We start from the raw sequence: 20,775 nt of genomic DNA on the forward strand, positions 1-20,775 counted from the left end.
ACACCAGATACAAATCCCTCCCCTTCTAGAGCTCTCATTCTAGTGAGGAAAGACGGCAATCACAAGCACACGGCGCTTGCGGGTAGTAGAAGGCGTGGGAGGGACATGGAGCCCAAGGGGGTGAGGCAGCAGGGAGGGTGCACTTTCACCCACGGTGATCAGAGAGGACCTCACTCACTCAAGAGGGGCAGCAGGCCCTGTGGGCGCCTGGGAGAACATTCCAAGAGGGACTAAGGCTCCAAGGCAGGACGCCTGCCTGGTGTGTTCAAGGAATAGGAAGGAAGCCAATGGGGTTGGGGCAAAGTGAGAATGGAGAGGAGGGGAGAAACCCTAGCCTTAACTTTGGCTTTTACACCAAGCGGACTGGGAGTCGCTAAAGGGCTCTCGGCAGCGGGCGGACATGAGCAGACTTACATTTTTAAAGGAACGCTTCATCATTAGATCTCTCCCTCAAACTTCACCAAGATCCTCTTTACATTCAGACTCACCCACAGACAAGGCTCGCGTGCGCATACGACACCCACCACCCCCCGGCCGGCATGGCTCTCTGTCCTGCAGAGGATGGAGTTGGGCCCTGATGCCCCCAGCAGCACAGGTTGCCCCTAATGCCAGCAGTCACCCCCAACCATCAGCCCACTAGGAGTCAGTGATCCTCACACCCCAATGGAGTAAGACTCTCACCCCACCTGTGCTTGCAGAGCCTTGGGAACAACGCTCCTTTCAACAGTCTCGATCCGTGGTTGCAACTCTCTCCTGCACCTGCAGCTCACCGCCCTCTGAAGCCCTTCCTCCTTCCGGCCAGAACCCACCATCCCTCACCCAGGAAACCCAGCAGGAGAAACCACCAGCAGAGGCCGGGGGTGACCACCTCTGAAGGGAAGCCTGGACCACAGTCCAAGTGTCTGCCACTCCCAAGCATCCAATGGCGCTCGACAGGGAAAGAAGGGTCTGGGGTCTGAGCAGGGAGAGCAGGGTGAGGGCCAGGGAGGCTCCCAGTGGCCCATCTCTCACCTGCACTGGGAGGACACCTTCCTCACCTTGCTGCACCTGCCCCAGAAGAAACAAAAGGAAGAGCAGAGACAAGGCAGGGGGTGAGGAGGAGAGGTGTACTCAGATTCGGGGCTGCATCTACAACCTACACGTCCCACACGTCTGTCCACCTGTCCTCGCTCACTGGCACAGACTCTGGGAGACCCACGCCATGGTCTACTCACTGGTACAGGCCGGGGCAGGGGGGTACTCACACAGTTTTGAGGAGGCCCTCGCCCTCCAGCATGAGAGAGGCACATGGGCTGAGCCCCTGCAATGCCCTGTGTCTTAGGGCATGGATCCTCTTCTTGTCACCCCAATCATGACCCCATGAAGTAGCGATGACTGTCCTCACCTCCCAGGTTAGGAACTGGGTTCCCTGAAGCCGAGGGGGACTATCCAGGCTCACAGAGTGGCACAGCTAGGACTCAGGTCTGGCTCCACGCCAGCCTTCCCTGCCGCCACCCCGCCCCCCACCGGACATGCATCCAGTCTTCTTGGAGAAATGATCCACCGACAGAGCCCTAGGACAGCGGTGGAGAATCAGCAGGGAGGTCCATGGCATTCACCAGGACTCTGCAGCCACAGGTGGGGTAAGAATCCACATCCAGGATGTGGGGAGTCTCCCTAGAAGTCCAGCTCTGCTTAATCTTGTGTGGGACAGTAACAGGAATGGTTAAGAACAGTAATTCGCGTTCATCAAGTGCTTACTGTGGCAAAGCTCTGCTCCACATGCTTTACACGTTTACACATTTGATCCTCATGGCAGCCCTAACCGTACTATGATTGCCCCCATTGCACAGATGGGGAAACTGACACCCAGAGAAATAACAACATCACCAAGATTAGAAGCAAGCGATGGCACAGGCACGATTCAAACCCAGGCTGTCTGGGTCTGGTTCCAGAGGCCATTTTCCCAACTTCTGCACTGGAGAGCCTTCTGCATGGATGCACATCATCATCATCATCATCATTATTATTATTATTATTATTGATGCACATTATTTCTTTAGGAATGCGGTGAGGTTAATTTAGCACTGATTACAATAATCCTCATTTAATTACTCAGCACTTGCTATGTGCCAAGCGCTGTATTAGGGTCCTCAAACTTCTGGGTGAAGAGGTCACACACAGTCTTTGTCCTTAAAAGAGACAGGAAATCCTTCCTTTAACGCAGGAGGGCTCTAATCACACTTCTTAAAGAAGGCTGTCCCGGAAGCATGTGGTGTGCTGAGTGGAGGAGCTGCCAAGGGGAGAGGCAATGGCATTCTGGGAGGAACGGATGGGGAGTGGAAGTGGGAGGCAGAGAGGGGTCCACAGGTGACACTTGTCTCTGTGGAGCCAAAGCGTGCTGTGACACAGAAAATGCAAAGGCGTGGGTTCTGCAGTCAGCCAGATCTTGATTTGGCTCCCCTCTGTCCCCACTGCTGTGACGTCAGGAGGCTAACCCACCTCTCTGGGCCTCTGTTCCCTCCTATGTAAGGGTGGTGAGAACTCACCAACCTCCCAGAGTGGCTGGAAAGACTGCTGGGGTGTGGTATTCTGGGTCCTGGCTAAGAGCCCAGAATCGAGAGCATTCAATCAATGTTTGCTTTTGTCATAAATGTCCTCCTCATCACCTCCGTCCATCGTCCAAACACCCAGAGCACTTTACTCAGAGTGTGGGCAGCAAGCACCATTAAGTGGCTGTCTAACATTTCCACAAGAGTCTCTCTGAGCCAACCACCAGCTTCCCAGGACCGTGTCTCACAGGCAAGGTCTACCACCTGAGTGTTTGGCACCTAGAGAAAGAGCCCACAACAGTGGTTCTCCTTTCTGGGACATCCCCAAAACCCGGGAAGCCTTTTCGGTGCCAGGCAGGCTCTGCTCCCACAGGACTGCTTGCTGGGAATAGTTCACTACCCTCAGGAGGGGTGGAGGCTCTGGAAACTTCTCTGCCTCTCAGCCGAATCCGGGACCAGCTCAACAAAGGCCTGAACACCCTGGGGAAAAGCGCAGGACCAAGACTCATTTTTACCCCGGCAGGTTTCAGCTCTGCATCAAACCACGCTGCTAGCCTTCCGTCCCAGGGCACTTAGAAGGTAAGGCGGCTGAGCAAAGTGGGACCTTGCACCAGGGGGCTCAGGTCAGGCCCACCACCGTATCGAGGGTGGGAGGCCCTCAAACATTCACTACCTTAATAAATGAATGAATTAAAATAGTAATGATAATAAAGGAATTTTTCCAAAAACAGTTCCCCACACACACAATGCATTTCTCTTCTAGATCTTTCCATAGGCAGATATATTTTTACATGTGTTTATATAACTACAAACGCTGCGCACATGCAATTTTGCATTCTGTATATGTCCACTTAATGTAATAATCATAAATATGGTCATGCTGTCACCCCGTCTTCCTAAGAGCACCCGTGCACGTAATAACCCATTGTGCGCTCTACCGCGGCCTGTTTAACTATCCCTTTGCCGCTAGACATCTGTTTTGGGGGGGCTTTTTTGTATTACAGATAATGCACATACCCTCATAAATGTTGCATTTCTTTTCCGCGGAGTAACTGCCTTAGAATAAGCTCCCTTGGAGGGATGAATCGAGTCAAAGAGTTATCTATCGTCCTGGTGTTACGGATGAGGAGAGAAAGCCCTGCTGGCACGATCCACTCTCGTGGGCGCTCCGTGGAGGTTTGTGGGATGAATACAAGCGGCCACAGCTTGCCCATCCTCGCATCAGAAACAGGACCCGCTTCCCAGTACGCTTCCAGAAGGTCAGCAACAGAGCTTTTGGGAGCAGCTTTCGTGCGTATACTATCCCCAAACTCCATTTTGTAGTAAGAAATGAGGGCTGAGTTTCAAAATCCCTAGAGGATTCTACAGGATGGACTCAAGGCCGCTGAAGAGCCACCTATGGCCCTGGAACGCTTCACAGCCTTCTGGTCCCATCACCCTTCCTCCGAGCTGCCGGGCTCCGGGCTCCCCCGAGCGCGGCACCTCCCTGGGAGCTGCCCAGGGCACCAGCTGGAGGTGCGTCAGGACTTCCAACTCACTCCCTTGGGCCTCTGCCCTGGCTGGTGCTCAGCTTCCAAAGCTCTTTCCCAGGTGTATCCCCGTGGCGTCCCGCTCTACCCTTCTGAGCTCTTTATTCAAGTATTATCTCCTCTGCAAAGCCATCCTGACCCGTCGCTTAAAATCATACCACCGCTGGGGGCGTCTGGGTGGCTCAGTCGGGTAAGCGTCTAACTCTTGGCTTCGGCTCAGGTCATGATCTCAGGGTCATGGGATCGAGCCCCGCGTTGGGCTCTGCACTCAGCCCGGAGTTGGCTTGCCCTCTCCCTCTGCTCCTCCCCTCCATGCTCTCCCTCTCTCATAAGTAGATAAAATCTTAAAAAGAAAAAAGAAAATTTGTATCACCCCTTGCCCCTGGCGCTCTATCCTGCTCTCATGGTTTCTACAGCACAGTCATAATTTATCAATCTATTTTACTTACTCACTTACTGTCTTACCATCGCCCAACACCAAAACCGAAGTTCTACAAAGCTGATACATTTGCCCATTTTGTTATTTCCCCAAATCTAGAACAGTGCCCAGCCCACGGGGCGGGGGGGGGGGGCACCCACTAATTAAATACTTGCTGGAAAAAACAAATATAAAAAGATTCTTACTCTGCGCCAGGCATTGTACCTTGCACAGCTCATCTCGCTTACTGTGAACAACAATCCTGTTATAATCCCCACTTTAAGAAACTGTTGCTCAGACAGGTTACACCACTTGCCCAAGGATGCACAGCTAGCCAGGAAAGGGGTGGGGCTTGAACCCAGGCTGTCAAGTGCCCAGAATCTGTGCTCCTACCTACAAGGTGCTGCTCACCCTCCCAGCCTCTTATCCAAATACAGGAGCAGCGCTGTATGGGCCAGCAGAGCTTTCTAGAACAAGACCAAGAATCCCCCCCTGTGGGGGCGCCTGGCCGGCTCAGTCAGTAGAGCATGCGAGTCTTGATCTTGGGATCATGAGTTCGACCACCGTATCAGGGGCAGAATTTACTTTTTTTTTTTTTTTAAGATTTTATTTATTCACTTGAGACAGAGATACAGTGAGAGAGAGCATGAGCAGGGGGAGAGGCAGAGGCAGAGGGAGAAGCAGGCTCCCCGCTGAGCAGGGAGCCCGATGCGGGACTCGATCCCAGGACCCTGGGATCATGATCTGAGCCAAAGGTAGCCACTTAACCACCTGAGCCACACAGGCATCCCCAGAGTTTACTCTAATAAAAGAGAGAGAGAGAGAGAGAGAGAGAGAAATCTACCCTGTGATTAAAATGGGAAAGAGGAGGCAGGAGTGGCCAGCCCAGGCAGCGGACCCCAGGAGCCCACTCCTGCTCCACTTCCTCAGAACAGCAAGTGTGACTTTCAGAACGCAAGCCCAGCCTAGTTTGGCACCACGGGGTGACAGAGGCCCGTTAGCTGTGACAAGTGGGACTGGGGCTTTGACCAGCAGGGCGCTAAAAAAACAAATCCTGCCAGACCAGGAAACTGCTTAAACCAAACAGGGCCTGAGAGGAAGTTTAGTTTAAGCTGTGAGATGCCCAAGACAAGGGCTGGTCATCTGAGGCCACCTAAGTCTCCTTCTAAGAAGAGTCAGAAGCCCCCTCTGGTCTAGGGACCCAAGGTGGGCGGGGGGCGCAAACGAACCAGTTTCCACCAGTCACATGGCAAATCGTAGCCCCGCGTGGCCGGCCGCTCACAGGTATGGGGAAGAAACGACATCTTTGGCTTTTGGTTTCTTTTTACTTTTTTTTTTTTTTTAACTACTTCCTAAAACTCTCAAAATTATCAAAGATGCCGTTGCAAGACTGGCCCAGTGCTTTGTCTCTACTGCTCACCTCTCCTCCTAAACCACCAGATCAACCACACATAAAAAGTTTCCTGTCTCCTGAAGAGACAAGTTTCCATTTGCTGATGGATTCTTCCTCGCTCTGTTCTGTCCCCTGGGCCAGGGTGCATCAGGGCCACCAAGGGGAATCTCCCCAGGGACTTAAATTCTTTCTCCTGAAATTCACCACCAACATTTGAGATCCAACTGTGCCTACAAGTCGTCCGCACCAGGCCCAAGTGGGACCCACTACGTTGCCTTTCTAACCAGAGCGCTTTTGAAACAGAAGCCAAATTTTTTGAGATGGACTCAGATAAGAGCCTTGGCTGTGAACCCGCTTCCCCCTACCCTCCCCCACACAAGGATGTGCCTCTCCCCATCTTCCTTCCCCATTAGGAGCCATCCACCTCCCGCTGTGCCTCCTTTCTGCTGCAAATGGTCACCTGCTAATCTGGATTCCAACCACTTGGGTCTCATCTGTCTTCTTTACAACTTTGAGGTCAAACGGTGCGGAAAAGGAGAGATTTTCAAACCGTTTTCCACCTAGCGTTAGTTCTTCCAAAACGCCAGGTGTCACCAAAGCCTTTTCTGACCCCTCTGCTCCAGACAAGACCCAAGGTCAAGCAGATTTCGGAAGGGTGCAGAGAAATGAACACGAATGTGAACTCGGACAGTTCTAGATTTGAACCCCAACTCCACCAATTACTGTGTGACTTTGGGCCTTATTTCCTCATCCACAAAGTGGGCTAGTAAAGTTATCATTACTGAAGAGTTAACAGAGAGAACATCTGTAAAAAGCTTGATTTGTTAAAGTTGGGCAAGTCTGCCTCTGCTTAGCTGTTACTGAGGGAGGAGGGCATGAGGAGCCCAAGACACCATATTCCTAGGATCTGGCCTTCCCTTCCCAGTTGGCAATAGACTCATAGATTAGAAACGCAAGGAGCTGGTCAAAGCTGACCCCCCAACTCAATGCTATCAGAGCACCCTACAGCTTACGAGTCGTCTAGCCTGTTCCAGACAAAATGGCAGCCAACGGCTTCCACAGGCCCAGTTCCTGGAACTGCCACAGGGTCACAGCACACTTAGTGAATATATTCTAGGCTGCCCCGAGGTTGAGTATCTCGGACCATCGGCTCGGACCTCACTGGCCCCCTCCATCTCTTTGCTCTCCCCTAAAGGAAGAAAACCTTGAAAAGCACAGTGTCCTCTAGTCTATATTCCCAAAAAGACTCACAAGTCAGAGTCCCTGGTCTGGGAAGGATGGGGCCAGGCAGAGTCGTTCAGCAAGAAGGGGGTTTCCCATGTCTATTTCTCAGCTTTGTTTCCCATAAGTGGCATCTAGATACTCATACCTGGTATCAGCAGCCCCACTTCCGAGTTGGCAACCTCAGTTCTCAGGGCCCCTTCCCTGCAAGAGGCCCAGGGTCCCCCCCCCGACCCCCCAACTTGGCAGGCTGAGGCTGCCAGGCCTTACAGGAGAGAACTGAGTTTCAGTTAGCAGAGTGAAGGCTGGTGGCACACAGCACAGCTTGGTTCAAATCAAGAAACATTTCCCAAGTCCCTGCACACCTCAGGAGGTAGAGATGAGTCACTGTGCGGCCCGACGGGCTTTCATTCACACCCTCACCAGCACCTTCTAGTGGTTTACTCATCTACAAACTCCTCCGAGAAGCCGACTTTCTTATTTACTCTTTACTTATTACTCTGGTATCCCAGAACATTGCCTGGCATGTAACTGGCGGGCAATACCTGCTGAGTTAGTACATGAGCTCTTTACCATGGTCCAACTCTAGGGAAACAGTCTTGTTTCCAAACTCTTGCCTGCAACCCTGACCTCAGGGCGTGTCACCCACGGCCAACCAGGGTCTGCATGGACCACCACTTCCCACTGACCTCTAGGCACCCTGGCCTCCTTTCCCGTCTTTGAAAACACCAGGCTCATTTCCGCCTGAGGACTCTTCCACAAGTCGGTCCCTCGGCCTGGAATACTCTTCGCCCAGGTTTTCGTAATGCCATTGCTTTCTCATCTGTTCAAGACTCAGCTCAAGTGTCACCTCTGGGAAGGCCTTTCCTGGCCACCCAAGCTAAAGCAGCAACCCCTCCCCGCCCCCATCACTCTCCCCCACTTCCAGATTCCTTTTTCCCAGGCCCCCTTCCCTGTCTGCTGGCTCTGATCTTTCTATTTCCACTAAAGGAACCACTCTGTCTTCTCACTGCTTCTTTTTAGGGCCTAAAACAGTGCATGGCACATAGGAGATGCTCAACAGTCACTGAACGAGTCGACAGAAGGGAGAAATAAACAGCAAATTCAGGATGGGGAAAGATTTCCACACTTTAAATATCTTACAATTTCACTTGTCCATTATATCTGGGTTTTTTTTTTTTTTTTAATAAAAGACAGAAAGGGGGGGGGAATGATTTAACAAGGCCAAAAAATAAAAATAAAGAAAAAATGGGGGAGAAGAACAGAGGCCCAAGAAGATTGAAAAAAAAACAAGGTGTGTACCCAGGAGTACGATTTTTAAGATAGCTACCATTCGAAAAGCATAAAAATGGAGTACAGTTTAGCAATTCCCATCACGAAAAGGATCCAGGCTCTTTGACCCAATAACTCCATTCCTGGGAATTATCCCAAGGAAATGAATTCAGAATTGGAACAAAAATAAAGAGGCGCCTGTACAAAGATGATTACAGTCACATTGTTTATAATAGCAGAAATCTGGAAACAACCGAAATGTCCAATAATAGGGGAAATGCTTTGGCAAATTACGGCATGTCCGCTGGATGGAATATCATGCGGCAATTAAAATGACCAAACAGTGCTGAGAGAGGTTAAAAAGTTTTGAATCCAGGGACACCTGGGTGGCTCAGCCGGTTAAGCGTCTGCCTTCAGCTCAGGTCATGATCCAGGGGGTCCTGGGATGCAGTCCTACATCCGGCTCCCTGCTTCTCCCTCTCCCTCTGCCTGCCACTTCCCATGCTTGTGCTCTGTCTGTCAAATAAATTAAAAAAAAAAAAAGAAAAGTACTGAATCCCTTCTAAGTACCAGGCACTGCCCAACCTACCTTCCTTATCTCAGCCAACACTTCACAGGAGTCCAAAAGAAACCTATTCCTATTCCCTTTTAACTAACAAGGAAACTGAGGTTCAGAAAGCTAAAGAACTTGCCCAAGAGCCAGCAAGAAGAGTCCTGACGTGTACGTGACCTTCTGCCCCCCCAGAGCCCATGCACACCCTGAGGTCCTCACTGTACCCCTTCATGTCCTCCTTAGTGCTCAAGACTGTCCTTTCCGGATCATGACTGTGTTGGGGAGGCCAATCCAGATCTGAAACAGCTAGCAAAAAGTGTCAGGGCACCTGAGAAATGCTTTTGAGAATATAGCAAGAAGCAAAACAAGATGACAAAGGAAACCACCTTTCGGGGGGGCAAGAAAGCACAAAGAAAAGAAGCCAGAGGTGGTCAGTAAGACCAGGCGTCGGGAAGGACAGAGCAGAACCATGAGACACGAAGCCCGAAGGACAAGCAAGCCTGGAGCTTCTGGAAACTGGGTCTGCCCTTCCTCACCCACTCTTCTCCCTGGGCCCGCCCTTAGCAGTGTTCAATAAATGTTGGCTGAAATACACACATCTCGTGGTATGTGGATAAAGCAAGAGAAAAGACAGAAGAGGAGCTACTAGAGTCAGGGAGATGAGTGGGCTGGAAATGGGGACCGCCACAGTGTGACCGCGGGCTGTGGTGGCCCACGGGGCAGTGGTGGGACTAAGGAAGGCGATGCACCATTCCTGGACTGCACCATCTGAGAACAGGTGTCAGGTGCAGGCAGGAGATTTGGCTTAGCTGGCGGCATGGCCTCCCTGCACCGTGTGGGCTGCTAGAAGCCAGAGCAAGCTTCCGGAGGAAACGGAGACAGACAGTCATTTCATGGGAAAAAGTATAGAGATTCCTCCCGCCTGCTGGGGTAGGTACGGTTCTGCTCGGAGGCAGAGGGCTAGACTAGAAGACCTCCCCAGGTCACTCTGCTTTCTTAAGGCCAACCAACCGCCCAGCGCCACCACTCCCAAAACCAGGCTTACTTACTTAAGAGGGCAAATGCCACAGATGACCCCAAGACTGGATAGAGCTGGTTATTACTGAAAGTGGGGGATCGCTATGTGGGAGTTCACCCTACCATTCTCTCTACTTTTGTACACGTTTGAACAGTTCCATAATAGAGTTTTCAAAACATGTAAACTCAAACCCAGGCATTTCATCTAAAAATCACCAGGGCCTGGCCCAGGCTTTGGGGCTGCCCTCTGGATCCCAGACAAAGCCACCAGAGTCTTAAAAAATTATTCTATGCCAACGGATTTTTCAGGAGGATGAGAAAGGAATTTGCAAATGCAAGGCAGGCAGTACAAGCAGGTCATCAAGACTGTCCGTGTTTAAGTCACAGCTTGGTCTCTCCTTGGCTGTGTGCCTCTGAGCAAGTCACTTAACCTCTTTGTACCTCAGTTTCTTCCTCTATAAAATGGGGATAACAATAGGACCTTCCTCACAAGGTTGCTGGGGGGAGTAAATGGCACATAAAACTCCTACCAGGGGGGCCAGGCATGGAGTAAGCTTGCAAAAAGTCTGCTGTTATGATACATCCATTTTGTAACATGGACAGTCACTTAATCGTACATCCATCTGATCAGTAATCTGGAGAAAATGAAAAAGGGCGAAACCAGCCCTCTACTTCTGAGACCTCAGGCAGGGGTGTGAGGATAGTGCGTCCGGCGTACCTAGAGTGGCCCCGGCCGACCCAGGCCTCTACTGGCCAAGGGGCTAGAGAGGGCTCCTCCTTTCACAAAAAGCCAGCACGACAGAAACAGGAAGCTGCTTCCTTTCCTTTCCATTCTGAGCCAGCATTTCCTTTTCTGTTTTAAAAAGCATTCCTTGTCTGCAGCCCAGCCCTTCCCCTGCCCTCAGCAGCCCCAGGCTCAAACACACCCACAGCCATCTGCATTTCTCTTGGATTGTTTTCTGCCCACCGGCAAGGTCAAAGGTTCCTGGTAGACCCTGAGTGAGCACGCCCTTGACACCAGGCAAACTGGCACGCAGGGCCAGGGGCAGGAGCAAGGACTCCAGGCACCCAGACCTCTGCGGGCCTGCTTTCCTCACCTAGTTGGAAGGATTAAGTGAAATATATCTTTAAGTGCTAGTGTGGTGCCAACACACTCTGCCTCCCTTTGGAAAGCACCTCCCTCGACAAAAGGCAACCCCACACAGCTTGGTAAGTCTAGGGAGTCACCAACCTCTCCTCAACCCACCTGATTTAAACTGAAATCTCAAATGGGACCCCAACACCTTAAAAACATAAAGCTTAGCTGAAACTAAGGCTTCACTTTCTTGCCTCTTTCCCTGTTCATGGCTTAAGGAAGTATTTCCCCAACTATGTTCGGTGGAATAAAGAGCCCTGGATAAATAATAAGTTTGGAAGCACTTGCTGCAGGACTTCTCAGAGCCTTTGAAACACTAATCATCTTCAGGAATCTCCAGTAGAGGGCTGATGTGGCACATTCTCAACGCCCAGAAGGGCTCTTTCACAGATACAGTATAGGAAAAGCTGCATTAAGCCCTCTCAAGGGCCCCAGACTGGAGGGAGGGGGCTCTCAAAACAGCGCCCAATGATGGAGAACACTCAAGTCACTTTTTACATATGCCTGTAAATTTTTCCCCAGCCAGTAAAAACTCTGAACGCACCATGAATAAAGCTGGTCCTGCTCTACCATGCCCAAACCAAACCCTTGGGACTCAAAACCTTCCAGGTGTCATTCTGAAGAAAGCCCCACCACTCTACAAGCAGTTTATCTCACCAGAAAAGCAAAACCCTCACCAATGTTACAGAGTGGAGTCTGTAGTTTGTCCTGTGCAAAAAGTTACTTTTCCTAACCGCAGCTGGTCTTTCCACGGACTTCAGTATGCTTTCTTTCCCCTCTTTTCTTTTTTTTTATTTTTAAACACAAGTCTTAATTCATTCTTGCAATTATTCTGTGGGTGGAAAAGTGAAAAGGGGGAGAAAAATGGCAAGCAAACAGGATACTTCAGCTCCATTATTTTGAAAGGCAATCTGCCCAGTTAAAGCACACTGCTGCCCACCAAGGCCAGAATGGCAGAGAAATAGAGATGCATATAAATATATAGGTTTTATACGTGGCCGCAGCCCAAATTGAGGCTTTTTCGATGCAGATGAGAAACAGCCACGCCTAGGAACAAATGACAAGCATTTCTGATCCCAGCATCTATCCCCAGCGAACCCCTCTGCATCTCTACCTGGGGTCTGCGATAGGGCAGAAAGCCAAGATGGACGCAAAGACATTGGATTAAAAGGTTGTATCTTCTGGAAGTGTTAGCACATCATTTGTTACCTTGACATTAAAACCAACAACAATGTATTGTGGCAGATAACGCAACATCTGCACAAATTTAAGACAAGCAGCAGGCCCTACAGGAGTAAAAGCTCACACGCACCCAAGTCCCAGGGGATCTTTCAGTGGAAGGATAAGAAGCCCTTGAAAGTACATAGTCAGGTTCAAAGACTCAGAGAGACCATTCTGACTGAGCCCGCCCATTGGCTGGACTGGTTTTCAAAAAAGGGCCCACGCACAGGATACCCCAAGCTGCTCCCCAAGAATCTCTCCACTGCCCAGGGTCCCCAAGACACCGAGATCAGGGCTGGCAAGGCAAACCCTGCTGCTTGCTTTTGCAGGAAACTCCTGGAAGTGGAGGACCGCAGCAGCACAGGACAGTCTACATGGCCCCTGTGGTCTGAATCCCAGCCCAGTGCTGGGTCCCTCCTCCACCCGGTCAATTCTCTCATGGGATTCCTGCCGAGTCACTTCACCCTCAGGCCTTCAGTCTCCTCACCTGCCTGCACGATGACAGGGCTGGACCAGATGGAAAGCCCAAGATCCTTTGAAACCCTCTTGCCAAGACACCCCAAATAGCTGTCTGATCAGTATTTGCGGTTGGTGAGGAAAACGAGGCTCCAGTTCAGTGACGTGACTTTCATGAGCTCCTGGGGATAAAGACCTCACCGCACAGAGGCGCCCAACCTGACACCCAGCACCCCCTCTGCTGTCTTGGGCCAAAGAACATTCATTCCCTCTTCTAATTGGTCAGCCCGAGCACCCTCCCAACTTTGCTGCAGTTTTGTGGTTACAAAACTAGAACCCACAGTCCTTGACAGATACCTCAGAACCTCAGCCACGGCAGCTACAAAACTAGAACCCATAATTTCTGACAAAGAACCCAGTACACCTCAGCCTCGGGGACCATGTCCTTCCTGTCTCCTGTTCACAGTCCTCGATCTCACGGTGGATGCAGATGCAGGGGCAAAGGGGTAAATGCATAAAGGCTAACATTTTATAAATCCTGGCATTCATGTTGGGGAAGGGGCAATATATTACGCCCCAAAGATTTTTATTTTATTTTATTTTATTTTATTTGAGGGAGGGAGAGCATGAGGTGGGGGGGCAGTGCACGCACACACGAGCAGGGGGGAGGGGCAGAGGGAGAAACAGACTCCCCGCTGAGCAGGGAGCCCCACGCGGGGCTCGATCCCAGGACCATGGGATCATGACCTGAGCTGAAGGCAGGCACTTCACTGACTGAACCACCCAAGCGCCCCTATGCCCTAAAGATTTTAAAAAATAGGATTCGGATTGCATACTTTGAGCCAGCAAATTCTACTTCTAGGAAGCGACTCTCTGCATCAGGATTTATAAAAGCAGGACCTGAAAACAGCCTGGATGGCCAACACTGGGAGGACTGGTTCGATGAACTGATGGTATGACCACACAACACAGCCGCCAACAGTGATGACGTAGATCTGTGTGTACTGATGTAGAGAGAAGATCCTGCACTATAAAGCAATACACATGATATGCTCCACAAATATATACGTGCACGTCTGTAGGCAAATGCAGAGGACAGAAACACTGGAAGAATATACAGCAATACGTTAATAAGAATTAACCAGATCTGAGAGGTGGCATTATGGGTGTTTTTTTTTTCTTTTGTTCATCCGTATTTTCATTTTTACACCGAACACAGACCATTATGTGTATCTCTAAGATATTTCTGTAAAAAGTAGAAAGCTAAAGAATAGTCTGCACATCAGAGGGTTTATTCAGAAAGAATAAGGCAGGTATCCATTAAAAAAATTATGAGCAAGCTGATCTCCAGGCAGCTTCTCGTTTCTCAGTGACGCCAGCCCAGAGCTGGTTGCATCACAGACCTGTCTTGGAGGATGTGCCGGGCTGCACTTCAGGGAAGCAGACCCAAGCCCAGCTCAGAGGCTGCAGAGCCTGGGGTGGCCACCAGCAGGCCCAGTCTTCGGGAACGGAGCCACCCAACCAACACCCCTGCGCTGCCCGTGTTTTGTTACTGGCCACTTTCCGGGGCTCAGCAGCCACGATCCTGATCAGAAGGGCCAGCACGGCTGCCAGCAGCAGTTGCAAAGTTCCGAATGCAGTTCTGGAGACCAGGCAACCCAGGTCCGGGCGCCTACTCGCTCAGTCTCCTAAGGCCTCTGAGCCGTGATGTCTTCATTTGCAAAATGAGAATAAACCCTCCTAAGGCAATATAAGTCAAGGGCGTAGCAGAGTGCTCGACCCAGAACAGGTGAACAAGACTGTTGCTGTCCCATGTCTGCCCCCACCGTGCGGGCAGGCCATTCCCATAACCCCAAAGGAGCCTACATGGCTTTCTCTTCGAACTGAATGCGAGAGAAGATTCCAATCCGTCTGTTCCGAAAAAGACGTATACTTTTTAAAAAGCACAGTTTAAAGAGGCTTGGTCGCAGGTGTTGCTACATCCCCCCACAGCTGCAGACACCGTCACTGAGGACCAGACCCTTTGCAGTCCCTCTCCAGACCATGGCCAGCAGGCAGGTCCAGAACACTTGTGGTGGGGAATGCAGCTCCCCAGAATGTGAGGCCGGCCCAGAGGGGAAGGAGGCCTTCCCATTAGTGTCCCCAGGCAGCAAACCGGCGGCCTCCTGGCACTCACATGAACTTGGGCTGCAGACTCGGGTGAGGCCTTCCTCCAGCACCACCCAGCCCTCCCCAGCCTCAGAAAACGGTAGCATCCTCTCCAGGCCACCGCTGAGGAACGCCGGGGGCAAGTTCCACCAGGGAAAAAGTTGCCAAGGCAAAAGGAGACACCAAAGGGGACAGTGCCCCATCTCTGCATCCCTCCAGCAGGAGGCTGGAACTCTGGCAATGGAGCAGAAGGAGAGAAACGCCCCACTCTGGAGCAATGGCTGGTGGGGAAAGGGAAACCAGCTTTCGCTCACAGTTCTGCTGGGGACATAATTTGGGACACCAAGACTCTGGGAATATTTCCCACAACAACAGAAGGTTAGCCTGGCCAACCGTTCGGTCATATTCCTGATCCCTAAGCACTCAGCAAGCCACGTTACCGGACGCAGTAACGGTTCACCTGCCTGGCTCCCCAATGGACTCAAAAGTGTCCCCCAAAGACCAGGAGAGCATCCTCCCTATCTCAGAATCCTTGCCAGGGTGGCTGCAGTTAGCTCAGCAGGCGAACCAGTAATAACTGAAGGTGTGTCCAGTGAACGGATGTTCATGCAAACCCAAGGGCCCGATCTGTGAGGACAAAGGGCAGCCCTCTCCTTTCCCGGGGGGGGGGGGGGGGGGGGGTTGGGACCACAGGGAGAGCTCAGGTACTCCACACAGCAGGGTTCTAACCTCTGCGTCACCCGTCACCCACAATCAAGCTGGGTGAAAGGCAAACCCCACCGACCTTCTGAGTAGCATCAAGTCCTCCCGTGGGCGCCTCCTGTCTCCCGGGCCACTCCTCAGCCAAAGCGGCCAAAATGCAGACTGTACCTACACCACAGCTCTCCAACGTCACCCTCCCAGAAAGGCCCAAGGGCAAGATCCTTTGGGGACTCCCTTCTCTAAGTCACTTGTATAGGAGGGACTTAAGAGCACAAGGTAGGAGACTTGGTAGGCCTTGGCCTCTTCTGGAAAGTACTAGCAGGTAGGCAGAAAAGGGCAAAGTTACCATGCCACTAAACATGAATCTTCACGAGGCACTGCTCTCTCCCCAGAGCCCAGCACAGACTCGGCCCACAAAGGATGAATACATGAGGGACTGAACTGGCCTGGGACTCCAGGCCCAGCTGTGAGGCCAGCCAGGTGTCCCAGTGTGAGCATATCTGGGAACGAGAACATTCTATCCTGCCTCGGTGGAGTTCTCAGACCCCCTAGGAGGGTCTGATGGAGCCAGGGCACCAGCTTCCGCTAGGATGAAGTAGCCTCACTGTTTACAGATTCAGACTCTTGAGTTCAGATTTTGTCTTCCTCCTTCCCCATCTAGAGAGAAGAAACTGTGTGGTGAAGGTTGGTGGATTTCCAGGAAATATTAGGAGAGACTGAGAAGGGTCGAGCACACTGGCTAGCAGGTAGGAGGCAAACATTAAAACCCTGGCTCCTTCCACTCTGTCGGATCCAAACAGGACCACTACACAGAGAAAAGTCCTCACAGGGCAGCTGGACATGCTGACCCCCGCGCATCATCACAGCCTGCAATCTCGGGCACCAGCAGCTGAGCCCAGGTCAGAGACTTCCAGGGGCATCCCACGTGCTGTTTCTGCCAGCAAGCACTTAGTGAACGAAGGCCAGAGCGTGCTGGGGTTCCTAACATCCTGGGAGAAGTCGGGCGCAGCTGCGTAAGCCAACCCCTCTGGTCAGCCCCTTTCTTCAAAAGCCAGGAATCCAGTGTTGCAAGCATAGGCTCTGGGGGCCCTGGCCTGGAATACGATGGGAGAGGAGCTTGCAGAACGGAAAAGAAAGCTAGAGCGGACATCACCACTGCCCCGCTTACCTCACTACATGCTGGTGGGACTGTCTCCTGGCCTGGGTCGCCCACCACCAGGAAATAAGAGCCAGCTCTGTCGAAGTACCTTCTCCTGAAGGCCGCCTGGGTCGTGAATGCCACTGAACCCTCCCTCGGGAAAGTTTATAGGCAGAATCTTCCGGTAGTAAGACACGGACTTACAGACTCGCAACACTGCAGGTTTCTGTGGTCTCATCCCCATTTTACAGATGGGAAAGCTTGAGGTTCAGAAGTCATGGGACTTGCCCAAGGTCACACAGACCCCCAAACCTGAACTCAAAGCTGTCCGCCCACTGTCCCTATAAGCAGAATTCTTTGACTACTTCCCCCCTATTTGATCAGTTTGGTAAATCTGGGTTTTAGAACTATTTTTAAACAGGGGCATGTGTAACAAACGTTTGATTCAACCCAACTGAGCGCCCTTTACTAAACCACTGAATTTAGAGCCATAAGAGCCTGAAGAGATCCACTCCAACCTCCCTGTCCAGGTTAGGAGGCTCAGGCCTCCAGGGGGAAGAGACTCATTCAAACTAGCTGGAGGCAGCCCTAGGGAACCAGTTCCTGGGGTCTAAATTCCCACCCCCAAAAACAAACCAGTTCCTGCCTTTTCAGGGAGTGGGGTGGACCCAAATCCCCATCACAATAGAGACAACAGGGAGCTGGGTATTTTCCCTTTGGACCTCTGCGTGGGTTTCTGGCCTCTGAATAAACACAGCCCAGAGACCCAAAGAGCTGGATGCTTTGGGGTGTCCTGATGCCATACCTTTGCCAAAACAAAACAACCCTGGAAGTCAGCGTACCTAGAGGGCAAGGCACCATTTCCAGGGAACGAACAGTAACTGGTTCTCCTGTATCCACTCTGTGAACCAGGAGCTCTTCAGAGAGACACGGGGGACAATCCGAGAGAGGCCCACACAGAGAACACAGCCATCCAACCAGACACATGCTACCCGACGACGATCCCTCCTCCCACAACTAAGCCACACAGGCCCCCTATTGTATCAGTTTAAAAATTGAACTTTGCTGGGCAAACACATTCGGCTGTGTTCAAGAAACCAGTTTCTCTCACCACTTGGAAAACAGCAGCGTGCATGCAAGAAGGGACAGCGGGGGGGGGGGGGGGGGGGTTGTTGGTTGGTTTGTTTTTTAAGCAAAGCCCTGGTCATCACTGCTATAGCAACCAGAACAAAAAGAAGAATAGCCAGCACTGATTAGATGCTTCCAATGTCCCTGGTTTTGTAGCTCTTAAGAAAACAGAACTGCAGGAGAGAAGTCAACCCCAAGCATTCTGGATCAAACAGGGATTCGGGCTTCTGGTGAGCTCAAATCCCTGACTGGCAGAGGCAATCGGCAATAAGGGGTTGGGGGGTGCAGGGAGGTTGAGAAATGAAGGTTCTAATAAAACAAAACATCCCCAGATCTGCAGAAGGCCAGATGTACCAGTGCAAGGTGAAAAGAAGGCACTTCTTCAAGATGGGGTAGCGATGAAGTGGCGCCTGGCATTTCGCAGCCTTTCGAGTCTCTGGACAAAAGCTAGTTGGGAATGCACTAGTTTCCCTCTATTGTGTATGGGGGAGGGTGAAGACTCCCCCGTTCTGAGAACCCAACCACCCTTCTGACTGGTTCTTCCAAATCCTTTTAATACTGCACTTCCCGGCTATAATTTGAGGGAGGAGGGCCTGCAGATCTTATTCTTATTTACACTGGAGAGCAGCTCCTCCAGAACCCCTTAAATAGTGTCATCTTCCCACCAAAAGCGTCATGCCCCAGCACAATCCTCCCTAAACCAAAATCCAGTGTGTGAGGAGGAGTGGGGGAGTCGGTGGGTAATTATATTTTGAGCAGAGAAATGCTGTGGCTGCGCGAACGGAAAGCACCAAATGCCTGAACAGTAAAAAATGCAGTTTCAGCAAACACGTTTTGAAAAGCGGCAGACAAAAATCCTGGAAGAGAGGAAAGGAAGGAACAAGCCCGAGTCCGGGGCGTGAGGGGAAGACAGAGAATGGCGGGCCTGTGGCCACACTTCAGGGGGACCCCCCACGCCTCGTCACCCCGGCCCACGGCTGCTCCTCACAGTCACACAGGGAAAAGTCCAGCGTGTGACTCAGTGGGAGAATGAGTCCTGCAGCCCCGCAAAATGGAAACGGGGTGGGGGCAGAGATGGGGAAGCATGGGATGCCCGCGCGCAGCCCACCCCGCCCAGGGGCGCCTCCAGCCTCCACCCCAGTTCCCACTCCGCCCCTCCCCCCCCAAATCCCGCCCAAGGTGAGGAGCTGGTCCTGGGGGGTCCCCAAGCCGCCTCATCAGCGAGTGGAGGAAGGAGAGGAGGGGGCGACCCGAGCTCCAGGATGCATCTGGGAAGGAGTGCACCGGGGCAGCGAGGGAGGTGCTGGGGGCTGCTTCCCGGGCGCGCGGCCCCCTTACCTCCAGGGTCCGGATCTCCTGCTGGGTGAGGTCGTTGGACACGGCGCACTTGGTACGCAGCCCGCGCAGGCTGCCTATGGAGATGTCGATGAGCTTCTGGAGCTGGCCGCACTGCTGCAGCGCCCGGCTGGCTGCGGCCCCGGGGCCCCCGTCCGCGGCCGCCGCGTCCCCCCCGCCGCGGCCCTCCTTCTTCTCCCCCATCGCCGCCGCGCGCAGCGCCGCTCTATCCATGCCTCGGCATCGGGGCCGCGGGGTGGCCGAGGCGGGGAGCCCGGGGGGCGCGGGCGCCTCGGGAGGGAATCCGCGAGCCGGGAGGGCTGGACGAGGGGCGCCCCTCGGCGCAGCCGAAGCCCGGACGCGAGGACAACCGGCCGCCGAGCCCGCCCCTCCCGCCCGCCCAGCAGCGGCGGCAAAGCGAAAGCCGCGGCGACCCGACGGCTGCGGCTCCCGAAGCTTTTAAGTGGCAGCGGGGGCCGGGTCAGGGTAGCTGGGCATGCTGGGACTTGTAGTCCGCGCCGCGCACCTGCCGCCCGGCCCGCGCCCTCGGGGCCCGGATCCGCGCCCGGTGCCCTGAGCCCCGCGCCCCGCGGCCCACAGCTTCCCCCCTCGGCGGCGGGCTCGGGCTGTGCGACACCGCCCCGCCCCTGCGCCCCGGGAGTGGCTGCTACGCGCCAGCTCCTCCCCCGGATGCCCAGAGCCGGGGGGGGGGAGCCTCGTCTCCCCCGCCCTACCCACCCCCCCAACCGGCCCCCCCACACCGATCCCCCCCTACACACGGTACTCCCGCCTTCAGCCTGGGGGCTTCCCACGACCCCCGGATGGGGCGGGGCAAGGGCCCGGGGGGTCCGCTTCCTGCAATTCTGCGGCCGCAGCTGAACCCTTGGAAGATGGGGACAGTGGAGGTTCCAGAATTTCTATGTGGGTTTAGGGGCCGCCATCTAGTGGGAAGGGGCCTAAAGTACTTGTCCTCCAGCTGGTTCGCAGAGCATTGGACTCTTGATTGTCTATGCCAAAGGGAATTCTCAGGCCTGGAGAAAGACGTCAGGGCTTTCTTCAGGAACTTACTTACCCACCAAAATAAGTATCCCATCCCTCCGCCACCCCAACCCAGCAGGCGAGACCAGACGCCTGGGGTGGCACATTGATTTGTCATGGGCTTGGAGTGCTCCCGAGCACACAGCCTGGGCTCAAATTCACACTCTACCTAGCAGTGTGACTTGGGCAAAGTGAGCTCACCTCTGAGTGTCTGAGTTTCTGCATCAGTGAAAATGGGGTGATAATAGTACCTAGGGTTCACATAAAGAATGAGTTAATGTATGGACCTAAATTGATTACTGACACATTTGTCACTGGATAAATGCTAGTAATTGCTACAAGCCAACCTCAGATCTCCTAACCACGGCCCCAGACCCCCGCTGTGGACAGAGGCACAGTACCCCTACTAACCTGTGTGTGCCCGCCTGTCTATGCCTTCTAGCTCAGCATTCAAGCTGCAACCCATCCCCGCACTCTCCCCTCCACGCCCCATCTCCTGCCGGGTTCACATGTGCCCTCTTACTCGGCTAAACTGAAAAG

General features: G+C 52.9%; 1 protein-coding gene across 2 annotated transcripts in view; it reads right to left on the reverse strand.

Annotated features, from left to right (window-relative positions):
* KSR1 (kinase suppressor of ras 1) overlaps positions 1 to 19,804 on the reverse strand; it is a 145,403-nt gene extending 125,599 nt beyond the window's left edge. The window contains exon 1 of one of the 2 annotated variants that reach the window (XM_073879384.1): positions 19,201 to 19,804. In XM_073879384.1, coding sequence (XP_073735485.1) covers positions 19,201 to 19,431 — 231 coding nt within the window. In that variant the 5' untranslated portion in view covers positions 19,432 to 19,804. The remainder of the gene's footprint in view (positions 1 to 19,200) is intronic. The other variant, XM_025851469.2, reaches the window with a different exon arrangement.
* Between the last annotated feature and the right edge of the window lie 971 nt (positions 19,805 to 20,775).

This window comes from Callorhinus ursinus, unplaced genomic scaffold (assembly GCF_003265705.2).
Source record: "Callorhinus ursinus isolate GAN/ISIS: 27379988/994484 unplaced genomic scaffold, GSC_fseal_2.0 scaffold34, whole genome shotgun sequence".
NCBI lineage: Eukaryota > Metazoa > Chordata > Mammalia > Carnivora > Otariidae > Callorhinus > Callorhinus ursinus.